Source organism: Chanodichthys erythropterus, chromosome 3 (genome assembly GCF_024489055.1).
Source record: "Chanodichthys erythropterus isolate Z2021 chromosome 3, ASM2448905v1, whole genome shotgun sequence".
NCBI lineage: Eukaryota > Metazoa > Chordata > Actinopteri > Cypriniformes > Xenocyprididae > Chanodichthys > Chanodichthys erythropterus.
In genome coordinates, this window is record NC_090223.1 from 52,896,151 (window position 1) to 52,919,846 (window position 23,696).

General features: G+C 37.2%; 2 protein-coding genes across 2 annotated transcripts; one reads left to right on the forward strand and one right to left on the reverse strand.

Moving 5' to 3' along the window:
• Positions 1–540: 540 nt before the first annotated feature.
• On the reverse strand, positions 541–14,097 carry mfsd13al (major facilitator superfamily domain containing 13a-like). The gene is made up of 6 exons (XM_067382782.1): positions 13,736–14,097; positions 7,445–8,176; positions 5,138–5,292; positions 2,739–2,822; positions 2,423–2,566; positions 541–1,980 (listed from the first exon to the last, which is right to left on the reverse strand). The coding sequence occupies exons 1-6, from the start codon at positions 13,919–13,921 to the stop codon at positions 1,839–1,841; spliced, it is 1,443 nt and encodes a 480-aa protein (XP_067238883.1). The 5' UTR covers positions 13,922–14,097; the 3' UTR covers positions 541–1,838.
• A 167-nt stretch (positions 14,098–14,264) lies between these two features.
• Positions 14,265–23,486, forward strand: cdr2a (cerebellar degeneration-related protein 2a). The gene is made up of 5 exons (XM_067382784.1): positions 14,265–14,509; positions 15,986–16,098; positions 18,532–18,680; positions 18,757–18,924; positions 19,923–23,486. Exons 1-5 carry the CDS (start codon positions 14,428–14,430, stop codon positions 20,758–20,760), a joined length of 1,350 nt encoding a protein of 449 aa, XP_067238885.1. The 5' UTR covers positions 14,265–14,427; the 3' UTR covers positions 20,761–23,486.
• The last annotated feature ends 210 nt before the right edge of the window (positions 23,487–23,696 follow it).

Genomic DNA, 23,696 nt, shown 5'->3' on the forward strand with positions numbered 1-23,696 from the left:
ATATTTTTTATTTTTTTGGCGCACAGCAAGTATTCTCATCGCTTCATAACATTAAGATTGAACTACTGTACTCACATGAACTGTTTTAAATATGTCTTTAGTAGCTTTCTGAGCGTTTGAAAGTGTTAATTATCTTGCAGTCAATGAATTCCTCACTGAACCATCGGATTTCATCAAAAATATCTTAATTTGTGTTCTGAAGATGAACGGTCTTACGGGTGTGGCACAACACGAGGGTGAGTAATAAATGACAGAATTTTCATTTTTGGGCGAACTAACCCTTTAATATTATTACATTATTTTTATATTATGACAATCAAGTAAACATTTCAGTCCGAATTCTCAGTACCTTAATGCAACTGAAAATTCAAGTTGAATTTAACTTTTTCCTCATCATTCCCCATTTTGATGTCCATTAAGAGTGTAGTAATTTATTATCTTATCCTAATTAGTTTTTATTGCATTCTTTACTTGCATTCTTTGTTCCATAATAATGCACAAATCAAATTACACATAATTATTACATATATCAAACAGTGTTGAATCATAAGTTTATTGACAGAAAAATAACAAGTAACAACCACAGAAATAAGTCCAACTACACAGCAAAATCCCCAGAGTTAAATAAACTCTGCTCAGATTACATATGGTCCTGCTCTATATAGTGTTAAAGTAACACTGAAGCAGAGTTAAAGTTAATGAGATAATTAAGTGATTAATTAAGTTATGATTGAGCATTAGTGATGAACGCCTGCTGTTAACAAGCAGAATCACTGACGAGAAACACAACTACAAATGACTTCCAGCCACAGCCTTATATGAAATCAATTGAAGATAAAAGATATTAAATCTCTCAAGATCTGATTAAACAACTCCCCAAACAGCATATTATCTCATTAACTTTATCTCTTTTTATTTTAACTCTATGTAGAGAGGGACCATATGTTCTCTGAGCAGAGTTGATTTAACTTTGGGGATTTTACTGTGTACTAACTAATAAATACATACAAAACCAAAAGTGTTCTGAGCGGATCAACAGAAAAGGCACAAATATGCATTCATTATCAAATTAATAATAAAACCAAAACAAAACAGAATGCTCATGTACGTATTTTCTGGTAAAAGAATAAATCATACATTTAATCACACATTTACATTTTAAACTTTGATTTGGTCTTTTACAGTCTGTAGCTACAATCATAAATCACTCCAGCAGCTCAGAATATGTCACATATTGATAACACATCTCTGAATTACTTGATTCTGATTGGTCAACCACAGCACACAGCATTCTGCGGTCAGAAACTTTTGTATAGTGACCGCTAAAATATACAGTCACTTTTGTCTCTGGAAAATGCTTTCTTACCGTCTCTAGTGTCACTCTTCACACTTAATCAGATCAATTTACACTCAAGACATTTTTACATACATTATTTATTTATTTGGCGAGTAACGAGAAAATGTATAGACAGTCAGTCATTATCATGAAGATACAAGACGCCTCCACTTCACTTCACATGATCACAGTGTCAGGGTTTATTTTTTGAGAATGGCTGGCAGACTGTACCAGTTTGCTACATTTCAGAAAATGTATCTGATTTCTTGCCATAAACTTTCTTGCATTTGTGTGACATATACTTCAAACAATAAAAACAGCCGGAGAACCGACACCTCTAAAAAAACAGACTGGCTTTCCCATTATAAAATATCCCTGACTCTTGATTCATTTACAAATTCCCTTTCTCACTACAGTAGAGTCTGTAGTTTGACAATCAAAATCAAAATATAAATAACCTGTTGCACATGAGAGCACACAAACAGAACAACATGAGCTAAATTCACCCATCGATGTACTTTGCGTCCAGTGTATGGCTGTCCCGTATGGAGAAGGGCCTCCACGCCAGCACCTGCAGGGCTGTGACACACAGCGGCACCAAACACACCAGGTAAAACATCATGCTGTGCAGGGACTCAAGAGCACTAGGACGAGAAGGACAGAGAAATGAGAAATACTTGAATGCAATGTACCTTTTCCACCACTAGAGGAAGACAGACTATTGGTTGCAGGTTACGACGCGAGTTACATTCAGGGTTGCCAAGTTTGTGGTTTTCCTGTGGAATTGGGACACTTTTAAAGGGGTCATGACATGAGAAATCAAAATTGTATAATGCATAACAGTGACTGTCAAATATGTATTTTAGGTTAAGGAGTGGCATATATTGAGTTTTGATATTTAGATAGGCTCATTGGCGCTAGTTTTGGCTATTTTTGATTGGAATTTGGGTTGGTTTTATTACACAGACCTGGCAACCCTGGTTGATTTATATGCAATCAGATGATTAAAGGAGGAGGCTGAAATAAATAATCAAGGACACTCTGTTTTGCTTTGACAAACTGTATCGGAATATCTGGTAAACTTACATTGGATCCGCAGCCTTCCCAACCTCATGCATTTCCGCATAGCCATACTGGTTCAGGATGCACACGGCCATCATAGGAGCCAGAGACTGAGCCGGCTTTGTGAAAAGAGCGTTGGTCCCGAAAACCATAGATGAGAGGGGAGAGCTGGAAACATTCAGAGAAAAAATAAACAGTCATTTTAATGACAGAAATTATGAATTAGACTGTACAGATTCATCTTCGATGTAAGGAAAATAGTATTCAAGATTTTCATTAATAGTTAGTTGTCTTTAACACACAATGGATAACAGGACAAGTAAAGAGAAAGCTTAAATACCTGCGTTTGTATTTCTGCAGGTCAGAGTCGATGATGTCAGCCAGAGGCAAATTGAAGAGACTGAAGGCCGCCTGAACCAGGACCCTAATTCACCATCATACATTCAGAGACAGCGTCATAATGTATTATTATTTACTTTTTCTCCCCTAGGTGCATTTAGCAAGGCTTTTTTTCAGCCTATGATAATATCACACCTTTTATGACCATTTTGTACACACTCTCTGACAAAAATAATGAAAATGATTCAGGGAAATACTGTATAATTCATGATGTAACTCCTTTAAGTAGAAAAAAAAACAGCATTAGTTGAATCATCACTTAGGTATGTCTGTGTTACATTTTTCATACATCAAATTGTTTTAGTAACACAGTAGTAGGTAAAAATGACTGTTTATGCATTGTTATATTGGGCAGTTACTCTAAAAAATTTCAAAAGTTACTTATTAATCACTAGCTACTAATTCCATCTTCACCAGTGTAATTAGATCACTATACTAAAAGGTATTGCATTACTTATTACTTTCAAAATCCCATATAAACCTTGACCGGTTGAACTACTCAGAGAGATATGAAACTGCTCTTTTAATTATTTCAAATTAATAATATTGTATAAATTATGCTTGAACTGACCAAAGTATTTAAAGGGAGAAACACATTTTAACATTAGACGTTAAATCCACTTTTGTTTTATATAGAATAGTTCTATAGTTTATACAGTATTTAATGCAATTACATCCAAAGTAAGTGTAATTAAATTACAAAAAGTAATCCTTTACTTTACTTTTTAAAGGGAAAAGTAATTCAATTTCAGTAATTAAAACTGATATTGGGGCATAAAAATGTGAATTATTGATACTATTCTTCTGTTCATTTGGTGAAAAACAGTGCAGAAAGTGATTTTTATTTTATTTCTTACATTCGGTATTTTCTTATAGAGCAGTACATACCTGGAATACTATACCCATAGAACTAAGAAATATTACATCTCTTGCTTCTTTCTCTAAAATGATAAAAGGGTGTTTATTGGATAATCAAATATATTTTCATAATTTGAAATAGTGTTTTCTTGTTTGCTTCTGGTTTTGTATGTACATTTTTTTTTTCTTTGTGTTTACCATCAACCTGCCAGGGACTCTGGCACATTTTCATAAGAGACTTGTTACTTGTGTTAACTAATGTGCATTGTCCTCTTTTAAAAATCAAATTAACAATAAATATTAACCTTTTAAATCTACTTGCTTACAGTGGCTGTTTGGTGGAAAATATGGCAGCTTTTCTGATGGGAAAAAGATTTAAACTACTTCAGAGCAAATACCTATTATTGAGAAACACTATATGCTGGATAATGTTGCCCAGCCCTATTCAGAAATACAATATATGTATACAGTAAGTTCAGTTAGTATGAGTCAAAGAATGCTTTACACACAAATTAGCAGAAAGCACATGATCTGGCCTACATTTTTAAACAGATTATTCACTGGTAAATACTGTAATACCTAAATACACTACCGTTCAAAAGTTTGGGGTTAGCAAGACTTCAGCTTTTTTTTTCTGTAAAGGAATTAATACTTTTTTTTTGAACAAGGGTACATTAAATTGATCAAAAGTAACATTAAAAGCTTTTACATTTAAAGATTTCTATTTCAAACACTTTCTCTTCATCAAATAATCCTGAAAATACTTGTAAGGAAGAATGTGTTTTGCATTGTTTCTCCTTGATATCTTATCCTGTTCTTTTTTAAGTTCTTCTTTTCCTGTTTTTAATTTGTTGTAGTCACGCACACCTATAAGGAGTATCTTGTTTCCCTATGAGAGCCACACTGTATTATTCATGCCTATAAGGAGTTATTCACTCCTTAATACTTCTTTTATATGAATGATGAGACCAATTAACATTTAGTATTGGAGGTCCATAATTTTATCTAACGATCTGGGGGCTCGTCCGGGATATCAACCTGGGACCTCTCAGTTTACACAAAAATATGAAGTAGCACAACTGTTTTCAACATTGATAATAGTAAAAATGTTTCTTGATCATCAAATCAGCATATTAGAATGATTTCTGAAGGATCATGTGACACTGGAGTAATGATGCTGAAAATTCAGCTTTGATCACAGGAATAAATTACAATTTAACATACAATATAGAACAATTATTTTAAATTGCAATAATATTTCACAATATTACTGTTGTTATTGTATTTTTAAATAAATAAATGCAGCCTTGATGAGCATGAGAGACTTCTTTCAAAAACATCAAAAACCTTTACCAACACCAAACTATTGAACGGTAGTGTAAATCTCTAAACTTCCCCATTGGAAACATGTATCTTGAGGAATCTTTACATATTTATTCCTTTAGCCCAACTGAGGGTACAAAGCACTGTGTAATTACTCACATGCTGGAAGTGAGGAACAATGCAAGGAAATAGTAGTTGCCTGGACCCAACAGCAACATGATGACCGCAGCTCCGGCCTCCACATAGAAGCTGATCAGGATGAGTTTGTAGTAGCCAAACTTATGGAGAAAATTCTGGCTGCACAAAACCAATAACTGTAGAACAAAATATATAGTAAGGTTTCTTTAGGTGACAATTAAGCTGTTGTTATTTGTTGTTTCCCAAATGACGCACTAAAGTTCTGCTCATAAGTTTGCACACCCCTTGCAGAATATACATTAAGAGCCAGTGGGTGTAAACTTGGATGATCAGGGTAAATAGTACTTATTTTGTCTTTGGGGGAAACATATCTCATGTAGTTTCTAAAGGGCAAAATCTGTCTTTAAACAAAATAAGAAAACTGTACAACAACCCCAGCTCTTAATGCATTGTGTTGCCAATGTTTTGAGTAGTTGTGTTTGAATCCCTCAGCTGTCCTCAGTGTGAAAAGATGGATCTCAAAATCACGCAGTCACTGCTGGAAAGGGTTCAAATATGCATAAGATGCTGAAGAATGTGCAGGAGCTGGATGATTCTTCTGAAGAACAGTGATCAGTTTAACTGCTCAGGACAAACAAGGGACTCATGAACAACCATCAAAAAAACAAAAAAGGTATCATCATATATCGTTCAGGTAACCACACACAGTATTAAGAATCAAGTGTATGCAAACTTTTGAACTGGTTCATTTGTGTAAATTCAGTTATTATTTTGTCTTGTGGATTACATATGTAAACATCTGTTATGTAAAACAACTTATTCAGGACAGTACTAAAAAATAACATGAAATTTTATGACTCCTTTATATTTTGTTAACATTATTAACATATTCTGCAAGGGGTATGTAAACTTATAAGCAGAACTGTATATTATGTACGTATGGAATCTTGTTTCTGAGATGGAACAAAACAGAGTTACATCTCACAGTTAGAACATTTTTTCTCAGAATTGCGTGTTATAAAGTCATAATTGCATGTTATAAGGTTGGAATTGTGTGATTTAAAGTTGTAATTGTCAGAATTGTGAAAAGTCAGTTTTTTTTCCTCAGAATTAGACTTTATAAATCACAATTGCAAGTTTATACCTCACAATTCTGAGGAAAGAAGTCAGAATTACAAGAAAAAAGTTAGAATAGTGAGATATAAACTTGCAATTGTGAGAAAAAAAAAGTCAGAAATAAAAAGGTTGCAGTTACCTTTTTTTGTGGCGGAAACAAACTTCCATACTTATGCTATGTAGGATAAATTAAGGTTGATTGGGACACTTGTCAACTTGACACTTGGTCTTGTTTTTGGTTTGTTTAGGTGATTTGGTTCATATTTTCAGTCAAACCGCACCAAAGTTTGTTTGAGGGTCTGAGGGTATGTTTACACTTGGCAGGTTTGGTTTGATTTATTAAACAAACTCTGGTGTGATTGATCTGTTAGAGTTCATTTGAACAAGTGTGAACGCTGCCATCCAAACCCTGGTGCACACCATACAAACGGACGAGACTGCTTAAAAGATGGATCTCGGCCCTCTTCGATAGAAATATGAACACAACATGGACCAAAGATGTAAACAAACCAAACAGGACGTGATGTCACAAGACGTGACCCTAAAAAGGACAGAATGCTCAAGCATACCTTTTTTTCTCATCATAGTTGCGATGTTGCCAATCACAGTTCGGTATAAGCATCAGAACCATGTTTTCTTAAAGCAGATCTTAGTTTGTGCTTGTTACATGTTATATGCTCTTCTCAAGTTATCAGCTGGTAAAAATACCATCATATCTTGTTTTGGATGTTCAATAAGTTCTGTCGCAAAATATACGTCATAAAAGCCGACCAATCAGGTTGTGAATGTATCCCTATGCCTTTAGGTTTGTTATCTTTAGATTCTGTTCAAAATGCCAATGTGAACGCTAAGCGAACCAGGACTAAATGTTTTTCTTTTTGGTCCAGACCAAATGAACCGAATTACAAGTGTGAACACACCCTTACTCAAATGAACTGCACTAACAGAGCAATCGCACCAGAGTTTGTTTTAATTGAACCAAACCTGCCAAAATGTCAACACATCCTTAGTGATGATGAGAGCTAAAGTCAATTCAGGGCGATTGAGATGCATTTTTTCCATTGAGATGACTTAGAAAAAGTGTACCAATCAACCTGAATTCACACCCATAAAAACGCTTCTATCCTTGATACAGGGGGGGTTATACAACCCTAAGTATGAATGACAATATTACTAACAGTTGCTGTTAAAAGCACCACTACTTTGATGCACCTGAGGGCAGATGAATCCCGCTCCATACATGACGCTCTTGGCAAGCGATGGCAGGACATCCTGAGGAATGAGATGCTCTGCAAATATCAAGGTGAAGTTATTGTAAAAAGCCAGCAAGAACACCTGGAAAAAGTTCATGATGACAAAGAGTAGGAAGTCTCTGTTGGTAAGGATCTGCCAGGTCATGGACATCACAGACGACACTGAGAGCGGCTGCTTCTGAAAACTTTCTGAGGAACTGTCCTGGGAGGTTTTACGGTCAAATCGACTCTCACTGTGGAAGCCCGTGTACAACATGCAGGCGCAGGCCAACATGGCTACCACCACGCTGAAGCCCTGGAAGGCAGCAAAGTTGTCCATGTTTGCAGAGATGAGACCGCTGAACAGCACGCTAGACGAGCCCACCAGAGATGCCAACTGGCTGTATTTGATCAGCCTCAGTCTGTTCTGATGGTGTCCAGAGATCTCTGCGAAGAGGGCACACTGGGCTAACAGCACGAATGTGAGCATGCCATCAAACGCACAGAGGGTCACCATTAGGTGGACGCCACTCAGCCAATCGTCTGCTTCATATGCCCTCCACGGGAACCACGCCAGCAAGAAAGACAGACAGTACAGGGGGGCTCCATATAAAATGGAGAGCCTCCGCCGTGAGCAACACTCCATGCGTGAGTTGTCTTGCAAATATCCAAACAAGGGGTCATTGAGTGCATTCCAGATCATATAGACAACCTGTGGAGACATAACTGTGGGTCTTTACTGCTCCAAATAGTACTTCAAATAAGCATTTTTCTGCTTTACATAGTGTGTATGATAACAGGATATTAAAATGAATGAAAAAACACATGAGTAACATTATGTTTAGTGCTGAGAATGTTGTGTTTGATTTCCCTTGTGAAAAAGAAGTGCACTTAATTGTATTGTATTTTATTGTATGTGTACTTCAAATCTTAAAAGTATTGTTTTTAAAAACTGTACTTACAGATTAAACTATATTAATGAAATAAAAGTCCACTTATACTTACTTTTTTGCACACTAATGAACATTTTCTACCATGTTATTTGATATTACATTTAAAGTTAATATATTTTAAATGTACAAAATTGCAAATTCATCACAAATGTGTAATTACAAATATATTTAAATGCATTACATGTATGTTTCAATAGAAATTAAAGCTGCAAGCAGCGATGAAAGGGCCCTCGCACCCGGGCTCACCGCCACCCGTTAGCCTTAGGAAATCAGTTGACAGTGGGTTAAATGCATGTAAGTCATTTCAAAGTGCCAGACTTCCTGCTGCCAACAGGTGGTGCTTTGACTATAACTGAATATTGCCATGTAGATGTCTTCAGGACACGACTTATCAAACATGTGAAGTTTGGAGCAGATCGAACATTGTATGCCTGAGTAACAACAACTTCCTGTTTTGCGGTGTTAATCGCAAACATTAGCACATAGCCAAGTGTTGCATGATTTAACTTGTTTCTAGCATGTTTGGTACTTCATGGCATATTTAAATCTGTTTCTGGGAATGAATTACAGTGTAAAGCATGCCATTTCCTGTTGCCAGCAGGTGGCACTATGACTAACTGAATAATGTCATGTAGATGACTTCAGGCCAGGACTCTTATCACGCATGTGAAGTTTGGGGCACATCGGAAATAGTTTGACTGAGTTACAACAGATTCCTGTTTCATTGCGAAACATCAGACTTTGTCAGGCCGCCACGGACACACCCTTTAGAACAACTTATTTAATGTCTCAATGGCCTTTAGATTAGACTGACCAAATATGATGTTGATCAGATTAAAGTTGTAGGAGGAGTTTGTTAAAGTACAACATCTTAAAATGGCAAAAACTGCAAAATATTTGCAGAGAAAACTCAAAATATATCACTTCCTGTTTACAGATTTTGTTTTTTGTAGGCATTGAGCTGTTACATGTGTCTACCAAATTTCATATTTATACCGGAAATGTAGCACAAAGGTGCTTAATTTAAATTTTGTCACACCAAATTCTGAAACCCATATCAGACGTAAATTTTCACCACATCTGAAGTGTGTGCAAAGTTTCTGAGATTTCAATCATGTTTAGGTCCTCAAAAATGTGATTCGTTTCGGAGAAGAAGAAGAATTGACTGAGCAATTACAATGACAATGACATTAAAGTATGTTTACTTTTCCATAAATGCTCGTCAGTACATTCAGCAGTACACTTTAAATTTCAAAGACACTAGAAATAATTATGAACATACATATATGTCCTACTTAAGTGGGTCAAAAAAGCACTGTAAAGTTTAACTAACTGCATTACTATAAATGACTATACATTACTAGTATAAAGTATAATATACATTTTTATTTAATTGTACATAACATGCAACTAAGTGTCCGAAAACATTACAATCAGTTTGCACTTAAATATATGTATTCAAGTACTCTTTTGTATGCTAAAGTATACGCCTTTTATCAAGGGTTGTACCTGTATGAACATTTGATCTGAACCTGTATAACATTTAATTATGGAAAAATATATATTTGAAGAATGTTGGTTACAACTTTGGTTACCTTTGACTTTCCACTGTGGACAGAAAAAAGACTGACACATTTTTCAAAATATCTTTGGTTATGTTCCACAGAAGGAAAAAAGGGAGCGAAGGAAGATGAGTGACAGATTTTTCATTTTTGGCTGAACTATCCCTTTAAAAACTCAATGTTTGTGTTGACCAGCAGTTTCAAACCACCTAAACACCTTCATTTTAGCCAGGTAGTTTTCCTAAAGAACATTTCCCTTCCTTGTAATCGCTTGAAGTATATCCGGGCCTTCAGGTGACTAGTCCGAAAGCAGGCCGAAAGACCAGTTAAACAGTAGCTTGACCTGGCTGGAAGACCAGATAAACCATCTTAAACCAGGTAATCTGGTTGAACTGGTTCAAGTTTGTTTACTTATCCAGTACAATACACGTTTCATAACAACCGAATATAATGGCTGAACAATTAAGACACACGACTATAAACTGAATTTAGAAGTCCCAGTGAACTGACTTTACTTCAGTGTTGTGACGAATTTCCAAGTGAAACAAAATACTGAAAAGTGGGCAGGGTTTTATTTTAGCACACATCCTCCCCATCCCTCGGTAATAGCAGACTGGAGTGGTTAAGGATATTCAAACCAAGCCGTCAAACTGACGTCATTAGAAAGGCAACGCCATTCCAGAAAAGAAACAAATTCAGATTTTGATTAAAGATTACCCCACCAAAAAAATGTTTTTCCGTGTATTAACTTGCACGGATTAATTGTTCACCACAATACTAATGTGTGCTAACAAAGTAAATAGGGTCAATTTTGATTTTATGCAGACTTTAAAGTTGGCTTTAAATGGAAGTTGCGATAGTCTTTGCTTCCCTATTGTGAAAGTGAAACGGCTTCTCAAACAAGAAAAAATGTAGGGCGGGACTTGATTTTGTCCATGGGGAATTGACCCTTCGCCAGGAGTTTGATTGACAAGCAATCTAACCAATTATAATGCAGAATCCGCCATTTTGTCTGACAAAGCAGTCAGGAGTTAGAAGATTAACCTCGGTGGACTTGAACTTGAAAAATTATGTGTATTGAAGTCTTTCCGCGTTTGAAACAACATTCCTTCTGATGTTCATTCATGTTTATTTGATGCTATAAATTAACTAGCAGGAAGAGATGATCCGTTCACGAGCCGCTTGAGCTGAGGAGCTACAGCGATCTGTCACGACACAATAAAGAGCCATAAAACATTTTTTTTTTTGATTTTCTTTATAAAAATTACACAATTTGAAAGTTGGGACTTTCATTATTTAATATCATAAGTAACCTGCTCTGTCCTGTCTGTCGAAGTGTTGTTAGTGTCCTCTTTGCTCCGCAATGTATTTTTCACGTGTGATGCCGCCATGGCTTGTCGAACAAAGCAACAGTAACTAAGGGGGGGGGCAGGTCTATGCGAAGGGTCAATTGGAGTTGCCCAAAATGATCATCCTACTGGAGAAGTATTTTTCTAACATTGTCAAGAATATTACAAAGGCCTATTGTTCTAGATCCCCTGATGGTGGTTCTAGGTATTGCTGAATCTGAGATAGCTAAAAACAAGCTGGACAAAATATGATTTGATTTGTCTGTCTACTAGCATGAAGATTAATATTGTTAAAATGGAACCAGAAAGCTGCCCCCACATATATAAATCTGATGAGGGATATAATGAAACATTTGGAGTTAGAGAAAATCAGATTCTCCTTAAAAAATAAAAAGGAAAAAAAAATTGAGATATTATTAAATACTTTGGTGATATTGGTTCTACAGGAAGTGGTTGAATTGATTCATTGAGATAAATGGTTAATTGAGCTAAGAAGAGGACTGAATTGGTGATGAACTGGAAATTGTGTTTATTGGACTAATGCCCCCCACTTTTGTTTTATACATATAGTCCACTGTTGTTTTCTCTGTCTATTTTTTTTACTGTTGTGTAATTATTTATTGGATAGTTATATGTGACCCTGGAACACAAAACCAGTCATAAGTCGCATGGTTATATTTGTAACAATAGCCAACAATACATTGCAACCTGATAGCACAGGTACATCTCAGAGACGTCTATTTGATGTCTGTGTTTACATCTGGAAGATGAATTTTTTTAGAGTGTTTGCTTATCTGCAATACGTCTATAGACGTTTAGAAGATGTCTTTAAGATGTTTATGATTTAGAATGTATGTAAAACTGACATCTTAAAGACGTCTATCAGATGTTTGTAAACAGCAGATGTTTTCCAGATGAAGTGATCTTTAACAGACATCTTGCAGACGTTCGTGTGCTATCTGGGTATGGGTCAAAATTATTGATTTTTTTTTTTTTTTATGCCAAAAATCATTAGGATATTTAGTAAAAGATCACGTTCCACATAGACATTTTGTAAATTTCCTACCATAAATATAGCAAAAATTGATTTTTTTGTGAGTGGATATGCGTTGCCAAGGACTTCATTTGGACAACTTTAAAGGCGATTTTCTCAATATTTTGATTTTCTTGCACCCTCAGATTCCAGGTTTTCAAATAGTTGTGTCTCGGCCAAATATTGTCCTATTCTAACAAACCATACATTAGCTTTTTTATTCAGCTTTCAGGTGATGTATAAATACCATTTTTTGTGGTCCAGGAGGGTCACATACAGTATGTGAAATGTGAGTGAATATGTGTTGGTTTATATGGTTTTGATATGTTCAAGAAAAAAATCTAAAAAATAAAGTATTTAAAAGAGAGAAAGAATACAGTACCTCAGGGATGACACGTTTTTGTAGGCAAAACCCGGAAGCGAGTTAGCATTTTAGGACTTCCGGTTCCAACGCCGTAAAGTCTATGGGTTTTTTGAATGGGTTTTTGCTAAATCGCCTGAAATAAGGTCTGTGGTTAACAAAGCCTCTAAATACTTTCACGTTTTGATCTATGACATAAAACACACCAGTTCTAACCCACTTGTGATTTTTTAAAACTTTTACTGTGTCTTAAAATCGGCGGTTGCTAACAAATTGCTAAAAGGGACTACTTCCTTTGGCGGGGACTTTAGACGTCATCATTAAAAACGGGATATTTGGACAGCATTTCTCATGAAAAAGTGAATAAGTATTCATACACAGCGCAGATCATAATCAGTGAGCATGTTTTTAAATAGAGTTGTTTTCAAAGTTTGAAGAAGCTTGGTGGTGGCCATGGTGTGCTTTAGTCCGTTTATAGCCTACTATTAGCCTTTTATATCTGACGACTTTATTTAGGCTTCAAAATCTATAAATGTTGTGTTAATTTGTAAAGATTATCTTGATAGACAAAACGTGTAAGTGTCATAACCCTTTGTTAAACACAGAGCTTATTTTCTGCGATTTTCCAAAAGTCTATGGGAAAAATGAATAGGCTTTCAGTCGAGGGAACCCGTGCGCCGCTAACTTCCGGGTTGGCCTACAAAAACGCGTCATCCCTGGGGCACAGACTGCCGCTATTACTACCACCACACTGCCCTTTCTCCAGACAAGCCTAAATCCGAATGCGCAAAATGACTGACAGGCAGAGGCCGTTTCTGATTGGTTAAAAGTACGGGCAGCTCCTCCTACCACTCTTGCTATTTAGAGAGTCTAGTAGGGGTTGCAGGTGTTTTTATTGTTTAATAACACATGAAAGGTATTCATAAAAATATACTATACAGCAACGTTAATATAGCCGCAAACGGAACTCCATGGCAGTTCAACTGAACATGTCAAGACTTGTATAAACTCACCTGCGACTGGTGAAAGGCTGTCTCTGATATTCTGTACCTATTCAAGAATAGCTTCACATAGTAGAAACTAAAAACGCTGTTCATCATGGCAGCACCAAGCGTTGTCATGGAGTAAGCCAAAGCAGCTGGATGAGCAAAGTGTCTCATGATGCTGCGAAGACGGATGTTTGTGCAGGAAATAAACATTTGTCCACAACAGACAAACAAACTGCAAACTGAAACTTAACGCTATTATTAAACTCATGCAGTCGCAGCTTATAAGTTTGTTAATCCTGTCAGAGAATATTGCCAGAAAATAAATATTGAGTCAAAAGACTGAGTATATCAACTGAGCTCATTTTAAAAACATTGCAGTGCACCACTTCCTGGTATTCCGAAGTGGGCGTGGCCTGTACGCGAATCCATCCACTAGTAAACCTTCACAAGACTCTACCAAGTCCCCGCCCTCGTCCTCTGATTGGTCAGCGAGGAGATCCGTTCTTGTTGTTATCGCGTCTTCACTCCAGCAGCGCTGAGTCTGCCACGTTGCTGTAGACACCGGTTCACACCGCTAGGGATAGAAGCCTTGAAAGCCCGGGCTGCGGCTCACCGGCGTCTATCCATCAGACAAAGGGCGCTGATGCCTTAAATTTAACGGGAAAAGGAACTAAACGGGCGCTTCCAGTCGGTTTAAAGCTTTGTTTGGAGTCGAGATGCTGACGGACGTGATAGTAGAGGAGGACTTTGAGCGCAATGATGAGGAGCTGTGGTACAGCAGGAAGGATCTGGAGCATGGTAAGACTCTTGGCGAATAATGCTTGAAGCTTATATAGCTATATATAATGTTAGAAATTTGTTTGTACAATTAATTGAATTACAAATAATGCATTTCATTTATAAAGTCTGACTATAACACCTTAGATATACATGGCTAAGGTTAAGCATCAACTAGGATTCAGCTTGACTTTCTCGAAGGTCAGGTGAAATATTATGGGTAAATATTAATGGAAATGAATGAGAAATGTGTGTTAATGTTAGTGACAATACGGCAGTGTTTAAGCTGTCTAACTGAAGGTCACGCCCATGTAAACCCTTTAAATGCGCACTCTTGACGTCATCAGCTGATGAAGATACATCTGAAACCTTTCATACTGCAAGATGTTTGGTTTAGGTATATTCAGTCATGTCACAGTGTGTTGAACATTGTCTGGTTAATCTAAAACCTGTGAAGAGGAAACCATTGTTCTTAATGGTTTCAAATGTCCAAAAATGTAACATAAGCAGTGAAATGTGTACACCATTTTGGGTTCCCTAAAAAGAACAGTTTTTTTTTTTTTTTCTTTGTGTGAAGAACATTTTATAATCTAAAAAAAAAAAACATTTCAGTACAAAGAATCTTTTGTGCAGTAGAAAGGTTCCATGGAATGCTAAATGTTTTTTGTGGAATCATAGATGCCAACCTATATTTTTAAAGGGATAGTTCACCCAAAAATGAAAATTCTGTCATCATTTACTCACCCTCAAGTTGTTCAAAATATGCATAATTTTCTTTGTTCTGTTGAACACAAAGGAAGATATTTACAAAGGAAGATAGTACTTATATTGACTCCCATAGTATTTTTTTCTTCCTACTATGGAAGTCACTGGTGCCCCAAAGTGGCCTGGGTACAAACTTTCTTCAAAATATCTTCCTTTGTGTTCAACAGAACAAAGAAATGTATACATATTTGGAACAACCTGAGGGTGAGTAAATGATGACAGAATTTTCATTTTTGGGTGAACTGTCCCTTTAAGAGTGATGGTGTTTAGATTGCACCCTGTTTTGTTTTGTTTGCATGTTTGTTTCCTAATAAATGTATAAATTATATTATTATTTAGAGCTACATTTTCTTATTTCTCTCTCAATAATTGGATTAAATGTTTACTGTTACTTTTTCTGCATTTGGCATATGCTTTTGTGCAACTTAATAGTAGCATATGTGTGTGTTTCCTGCGAATCAACCCCATGACTGGAATCATGCACTACCAGTCAAGCTACAGGAACTACTAATTTGAGGACTGCTATTGTGAATCATCCCTAAAAAGTGATGCTGCTATTGTGGGAAAACTTGTTGTTGATCTGGACAGCTTTGCTGTGACTCTGTTTAGGCGTCTGGTTCTTCATTCCTACTGCTGGGTTTGGCAGGATAACTCCCACTACGTCTACATTCGATGTTTACCGCCCTGTCTTCTCTGTGTGTGTGTGTGTGTGTGCATGTGTGTTCGGGACAGATCTCCATTTGGCTGCTGAGCTGGGCAAGACTTTGCTGGACAGGAACCATGAGCTGGAGCAGGGCCTTCAGCAGATGTACTCCACCAATCATGAGCAGCTGCAGGAGATTGAGGTGACATTTCTCACACAGCTCCCAAAATCCACCACATACATACACACTTCTGTTCTGTTTCTGTTTTCCCTCTGTCACAGATCTTATGCTGTATGGATGGTGTTATGTGGATTTGAAATGTCCTTTTCTGTTGTGACAAATTGACATGTCCTTATGCATGCAGTTTTTATGATCTAGTATTAATTGAAAGACTACATGGAGTATTTGTCACCCAGGTGATAGTTGAAATGAACTAGTGAACCTGATTTAGGGTATGTTTACATAACGATTGTACTAAAAATGAAAAAAAATGTCCTTTGCGTTTTTAACATGCAGACAACAATGTGGTCAAAATGTGAAAACGACTAAAAATGCTGTATTATTTATGCCAGGCCAGTAGGTGGCGACATCACTACGTGCCTAAAGAAACACTACGCACCTATAGACTGAACATGTAATACATATGTGCTTGATGTCACGATTTTCACAAATTCATGTTTTTGTAGTGTAAATGGACAAAATAATGATATCGTTTTCAAAAATGTGCACTTTGTAACCTGTTTTCAAAAGTTTGCATTTTCAGGCCTCCCAAAACACTGTTGTTGTGTAAAAGAATGGCCAAAAAGCTTTGTTTTTAGTTAAAAATGGTGTTGTCTATATGGCCCCCAAAATGGTGGAAAGCTTGAAATAAATGTTGACCAGTTACTTGAGCTAAGAACACAATTATTTACATGAAATTCTTGACCTAAAATCTTAAAGTCCATGGGCACATTGTCCGTTGATCATCCATTAAAAAGGCAGAAATTAATTTAGTTTCACTGTCGCTGTACTCGTATGAACTCAGCTAGTCTTTCACTTTATGGAAATGCGTAAACAGTGGGAGATTTCCTGTTTGATCCTCTTTCCTCCTTCTCACGGAGAGGACATCGTGCAGCAGGACTACTGCTATTTCTGACACCGTATCTGTGTCTGGCATGACACCAATCGTGAGATTTGTGGCCAATGGCCTGGCATGGCAATACGGTCTTATGCAATTGGTTTTCTAATGTTTGGAATGGCGTACTATTCTTGTTTTTATTTGTAGTGTATATAGAGTATGTATTGTATGCACAGAATACCATTACCATCACATTTGCCAGTATACAACAATGCAACGTAATTACAAACATGATCTTCATTTTGATTAGTTGATGGGACTACCAAAATCAGAAGTGATAATTGCATTTATTTCTGAGATGATAACTGAATGCTATATTCACATGCAAAGTGAGGTCATTTGACAAAAATGTAGCATATTAATGTTTTAAACATTTATTGTTGCATACAGCATTGGATACTTTTATGTACTACTTAAACAGTATGTAGTCTGCATTACATCTCAAGCAGACTTCATCGGCATTATTAACAGAATGTTTGGTTTAATGGAAAATAGTTGATGTTCACTTGATCCTGGCTTTATAGCTGGTTTGCAAGTTGTGTCTTTAGCCAAAAATTGACTTGTCAGTGAAAATGCAGTGGGAAGTGGTTAATTGCTACATGAAGTTACTCTTCCGTCTCATGTAGTGAAACATTTACGAAAGAGCAGGCAAATGTTTGCACAGAGACAAGAGCATTTGGTTGTGAAATGTCACTTGTGAGTTTTGATGCAGTTTTGTGTCTGTGGTTCAGCAACAGATGCTTTAGAGTATCTTTAGCTTTAGCTTACTCTAAATGATTAAGTCTATTGAATACTTTCAGGGGCAATCATAAATGTCCAAGATGGGGGTCCAAATGTAAAAATGTAGTCTTTTCTGCACCACTAAGCAGCAACAAACACATTTGGTCAACCATTCTCTGCATGGTAGGCTGGGAAATATAAAATAAAATGGACAAATCTTGATATTCTTCAAGCTTTTGATATTGATTGGAGTGTTAATTTAAGATTGCTTAAAATGATTTAAAAGAACACAAAACAAGTGTTAAAATAAGCTAAAACCACACACACAAACCCCAACCAGATATATCTAACTTTTAATTTACCCCCTCAACAACTGTTTGTTTCTTTTGAAAAACCAAACAGCTGCAATCATGTAATGTAATTATTTATTATTATTTCAGTTATTATTATTATTATTATTATTATTTACAGAAACCAGAAGCATCTGCCCATAGATTAAAAAAATAGTACTCTGAAAACAAAACAAGGCTAGCATAAAATCGAACTAGGGCTTAAACAGGGTGCACTGCTAAAACATTGGTTTTAACTCTCTCATTAGACAAGAGCATGACTCTAATGGTCAGGTCTTTGGGAAATTTTATAGCCAAATAAAAAGTTGCTAAATTATATTTTAAGCTATATAATTTTGAATATTCAAAATATCACCAAGCTCTAGACCATGTCTATTGTGGGTAAGTTCATATTGATCTGATGAGCAAATAATTGAAATAAGTACTTGTCTGTATTGCCTCTTGCAGTACCTGACCAAGCAGGTGGATCTTTTGAGGCAGATGAATGACCAGCACGCTAAAGTTTATGAGCAGCTGGACTTAGCGGCACGAGAGCTGGAGAAAAGCAACCAAAGGCTGGTGCTGGATAACCGCACTGCCCAGCACAGGATCCAGAGGTGGGGTTGAGTCCAAGGCCAGGTCTCCCTAAGATGTGGCCTCTCTTGACGCGACTTTATTGTTCTTTATCCGCAGTCTAACTGAGACCATAGATGGGTTGCAGACTCACATGGAGGGCCTTCAGAAGCAGGTGGACGAACTGAAGATGTCTCAGTCCAAGCGAGATCTCGCAGCTGTGCGCCGCAGCCTTGGTGCCCAAAGCATGTCCTGTCTGAAAGAAATCTATGATCTGCAACAAGACAAGTGAGTCTGGAGCTAAATGACGCCAACAAATCCCTATCATTCACATCAACATCACGTAAACGGCCAGGCACTCATGTCTCAACATGTCATTGGAAAGTCCTGATTTGTTTGACTTGTGCTAAAGGTCTTGCATGTACAGTAGAGGAAAAATGGAAAGTATATGTTAGCGTTGAGTTGATGATGGTGAGAAATCCTCAAAATGAATTAAAAGTGTGTTCTTTCATGGTACAAGATGTCAGGTGGGGTTTTGCCCATCTTTAACATAAACTTAAGGCTAATTAAAGGACAAGCCCAGTCCCAATGTCTTGTTTTAGTAGGCAATACATCCATTCTGGAAAGTTATTCTTGTACGTCAAACCACTTTAATAGAGACTTTAACTTCGGTAGGGATTGTAATTATACTAGATCCCCTGAACCCATGTAGGACTAACTGAAGTAGTCATTTCTCTGTGATGTCCAGCTCATGGATGACCTCCTCTGATCTGTGTACTCCACCCACCTGCAGTGTTAGTACGTGCTGACTGGGCATCTTAAGGGCCTCCAAAGCCAGACATCATAATCTGACCCGGCCCTTCTACCATAATCCAGTAATCCCTGATCTAATCCAACTCTGCTGGAGAGGCTAATATGAACTGAGAGTCTGTAACAGGCCCAGTGATGCAATTAGCAACAGTTTTTTTTCGTATGCATCTCAGAAAACAAAATAATAGTGCCCCTATTATGCTTTTCTGATATTGACCAATCAGAACAGAGTAGACCACAACAGACCAGGTCATCTGACCAGTCAGAGCAAAGTATATGTATTATGTATTTTATGAAAAATGTATATAATGTATATTATAAGAAAATGTAATTTTTTTTTTTCTTTTTGTACTTGGATGCATGTAAACCTATTGTAGGAGTTCTCCAAAACAAAATTAGGAACCATTAAAAAAAACACTCCTGAAGAAATGGTTGATGTTGCAAAGCAGTGGACTCAAGATCCTGTTGTCTTCTAGGTGCTTGAGCTCAGAGAGCCTGTATGAAGAGAAGTCCTGGCCTGCGCTGGATGACCGACGCGTGAAGGAGGAGGCGGAGGAGGAGACCTCCACCCTGCAGCACACCCTCCACAACCTCAAGCTGCAGCTGGCGGCCGAGAGAGCCAGACGGGTGGAGGCCGAGCGCGAGACGGAGCTGACGGTGCAAGAAAACAGTGCACTGGCAGAGCGGCTGAGTCTGCTGGAGGGAGCGCGCCGTCGGCAAGCTGAGCTGGAGGCCGAGGTGGAGGAGCTGCGGCAATTGTGGCGCTCAGAGTCATCCGGTGCAAGACTGGCAGATGCGCTACTGCCCGACAACGTCTTCTTTGGTGTTGAGGAAAGGGTGGGGACAGGGCAAGAGGAGGAAGAGGGGCTGGAGGCAGAGTTCCCTCAGGGAAGGCGGCGCTGCAGCAGCGAGAGCTACGTCAGAGGCACTCGAGCCGAGGATATTCGGCGCGGACACGAGCGCACATGCATCCGCCGAGCCCAGGCGGTGAAGCAGCGCGGCATCTCGCTACTCAACGAGGTGGACGCGCAGTACAGCGCACTACAGGTCAAGTATGAAGAGCTGCTCCGCCGCTGCCAGCAGGGGGCAGACAGCCTCAGCCACAAGGCTGTGCAGACGCCCACAGTCCAAGCGCAACGCCGCAGAAGTCAGACCACCACAACAACAGAGACCGTCTGCCTCACAGATGAGCTCCATCAGCCAGAATACAAGGCCCTCTTTAAAGAGATCTTCACCTGCATTCAGAAAACCAAAGAGGACCTAAGTGAGAACAAGCCCGGGCAGAGCTGGCAGTATTATACATCTTCAGTGTAGTCATCTGGGGCTTTGCACTTCCAAATGTGATTTGAAGGACGTGTCGACAGATTTAATAGTCTTTGTGTGTATGTGTTGATTGCACTATAACACCTGTGCCTATACACAAAATACAACACCAAACCATCCACATCCACAACCTGCAACTACAGAATGCAGGCATGAAGGGTGTTTTTGTACATTTATAAGTCTTATTCCAGTGATTTGACACGTGTGGACCTCTGCGATACAGCCATACCTGACGCCCGAGTGCATCTGTGCTTTGGGTTTACAGCACCTCTTGAATTCGTGGAACCACGTCTTTGTAGACTTAAAAACTTCAACGTCCAATGTTTAGAAGCTAGACTAAATAGTTATTACTAACCATTAACACAGATAATGAACTAGCTTAATGTAAATGCCATGCTTGATAGGGTGTCTCTCACAAAAAGAGAGGGAGAAGTTTCACTCCAGAATCTAAATTATATTGTAAATTAAGCCTGTTTTTAGACATTTTCATGACAATTAAGCACCATTTCTATAATTAAAAAAACTCATATTTATACATCAAAGTAATATTTATTGTACCAATTTCAGCTAAATTATAATAATGAAACCAGGGCTTAATTTTCTCTCCTGGAAATGCCTCTCCTTTTCCTTTTTAAATATGGCCCAGATGTTTTCGTGAGATTCATCTGATAAACGTTAAAAAAATAAAATTATTTAAGGAAATTCAGTAGGACAATATGTAGCCATATATTTCAAGTGTCTAGAAATTTCACAAGCAATATTCAGTTTTTTAAAGAAAATCCTGCATGTGATTTCAATGACGTTACTGAATTTTCTTGTATTTGAGCAATACAATTTGCTGCTTTTATAAATTGTCTGGTTAAGAGTTTACCTCAGTGGTTTGTTGTGCTAGCAAAATAGTTAGAATTAACTCATGTAAATGTAACAATATGCTTGAAATTCTCACGTGAATTTGTGTGTATAGTTTGTTTTACGCAAATCACAGTTAAATGTTTAGCAGACACACTCGCTCAAGTTCTAGCACTTTGTTTTGGCGTTCATGTAAACACCACTGTGAAACTATGCACTTTAGACAGGCCTACGGTCAGTTTTGTTTTTGTTTGTTTGTTTTTTTTTTTACTTCTATTTTTATTTAATTTTTTTTTTATTCATTATTGTAGTTCAGAGATTTTATTTATTTTCTTGTTTGGTATTCATTCTGTTTTTCAATTTTATCTCGCCTGTGGGTCTAGGTCAACATTTGAATGTTACCGATGGCTTGATGGAGATGAAAATCTTGGAAATGTACCGAATGAGGGTGTTTTGTGTCAAGGATTGAAGGCTATTGAACAGATGCTTTGACTGAGTTACTTAAATGTTACACCAGCACAAAGTAGGACGTTTTATGATGTAAGTAGTTTTCAGTGTGGTTTAACAGTTGGTCTAACAATACCTAATTATTACCGGCTTATGTGTTTGATAACTGTTGTATTTCAAAACGCAAACCATGTGCTACTTAATACTTAATCAGGATCAACCATGTTCATTTTGTAACATTTTGAAGCTGTTAAATGCCCTGAGTTTGAGATGACAGTATTAGCAGGCTTGGAGTTTTTGGATCAATGTATTGCATAGATTTCTAGGAAAGTGACAGACGTTTAGATATGATATGACTGATGTCTTCATTAGCAGGCAGAGAAAACAAATGTTCAAAGATGAGTTGGTCCTGACAAAGAAAAAAATATTTGAATATTGTCATGAGGAAGAAAAAAAATATACTGTGGTGTTTTGCATTTCTGAGCTTATTGCTTCATTTCAGTGTTTAGCAAAATGGTGCTACTGAATCGCAGCTACAAAAGTTTGCCGCAAAGGTTTACTCGCTTTCAAATAGCAGCCAAACTTTTGCAGAATGATATGCTTGTTGTTTAGCGTTGTGTTAGAAGGCTACAGTGCAGATCAGATGTTAGTGTGCAGCAGAAACCTAGGCCTTGAGAGGTGATCAAGAGAGAGAAAAAAATTTGACTTAAGCAGTATTCCTCGAAATGTAAAAATAGTACAATGACCCGATTTTAATCTTAAATGCAGACCAAATATCTTGTCTGTAAATAATTTTCTAACATTTACTTGCAGATAAAACAATCAATTTGTGATAACCACATGAAAATTGTTTAGATTTTTGAAAGTGTACAAAATTGAATCTGTTACCTCTTCCGTCCTGAGTTGATGATTGTTTCAGCATAAATAAATCTGGAATTGGAGTTCATTGTTTTTAGTAAAAGACTTTAGTTTTTTACATTATTTATTACTGTTGTCAACTGCTTATGAAGATTATAAAATTTGACATGCTTGAAGGAATGCACAATCTGATTATTACTGGTGCTGAATATGCAATAGACTAGACCAATGCCTTTCTAAAGATCTGTGATCTGTGTATGTATAATGGCATGACTAACAATTTTCTTGGGTTACAAGATATCCAGTAGCCTAAATAAAACTCTATGAATGAACCAATTATGTAACGTTCTGGTTTTATTTATTCATGACCTATCCAACGTAACAATAAAAGGATGGTGTAGAAGTGGCATAAGTTAGTTGTCACAACGAGTGAAAAGGGTTGTCATGGAGCACTTAAATCTCCAACCTCCGGCGACTCGCTTGTTTTAATCAAACGTCAAAAAGAGGAGAGTTTGCTGGCTAAAAGAAAACTTGACAGAGCTCGTAATAAAATGAGGATGGCCTGGCTTTTTCAGAGATGGCGAGAACTAAGGGATTTGAAATGTAAAAGCGACACAGAGATGGTGTTTTTATTACTCAACAGGTAAGTAAGGTTATTTTATTGAACAGATAAATTGTCATGTAACTAACAAGAGTTCATTGTAAAGCATTATCTGTTCTGAAGCATCATTTTATTATGGTTGTTCTGCTGCGCTGGAATTTGTTTTCAAGGA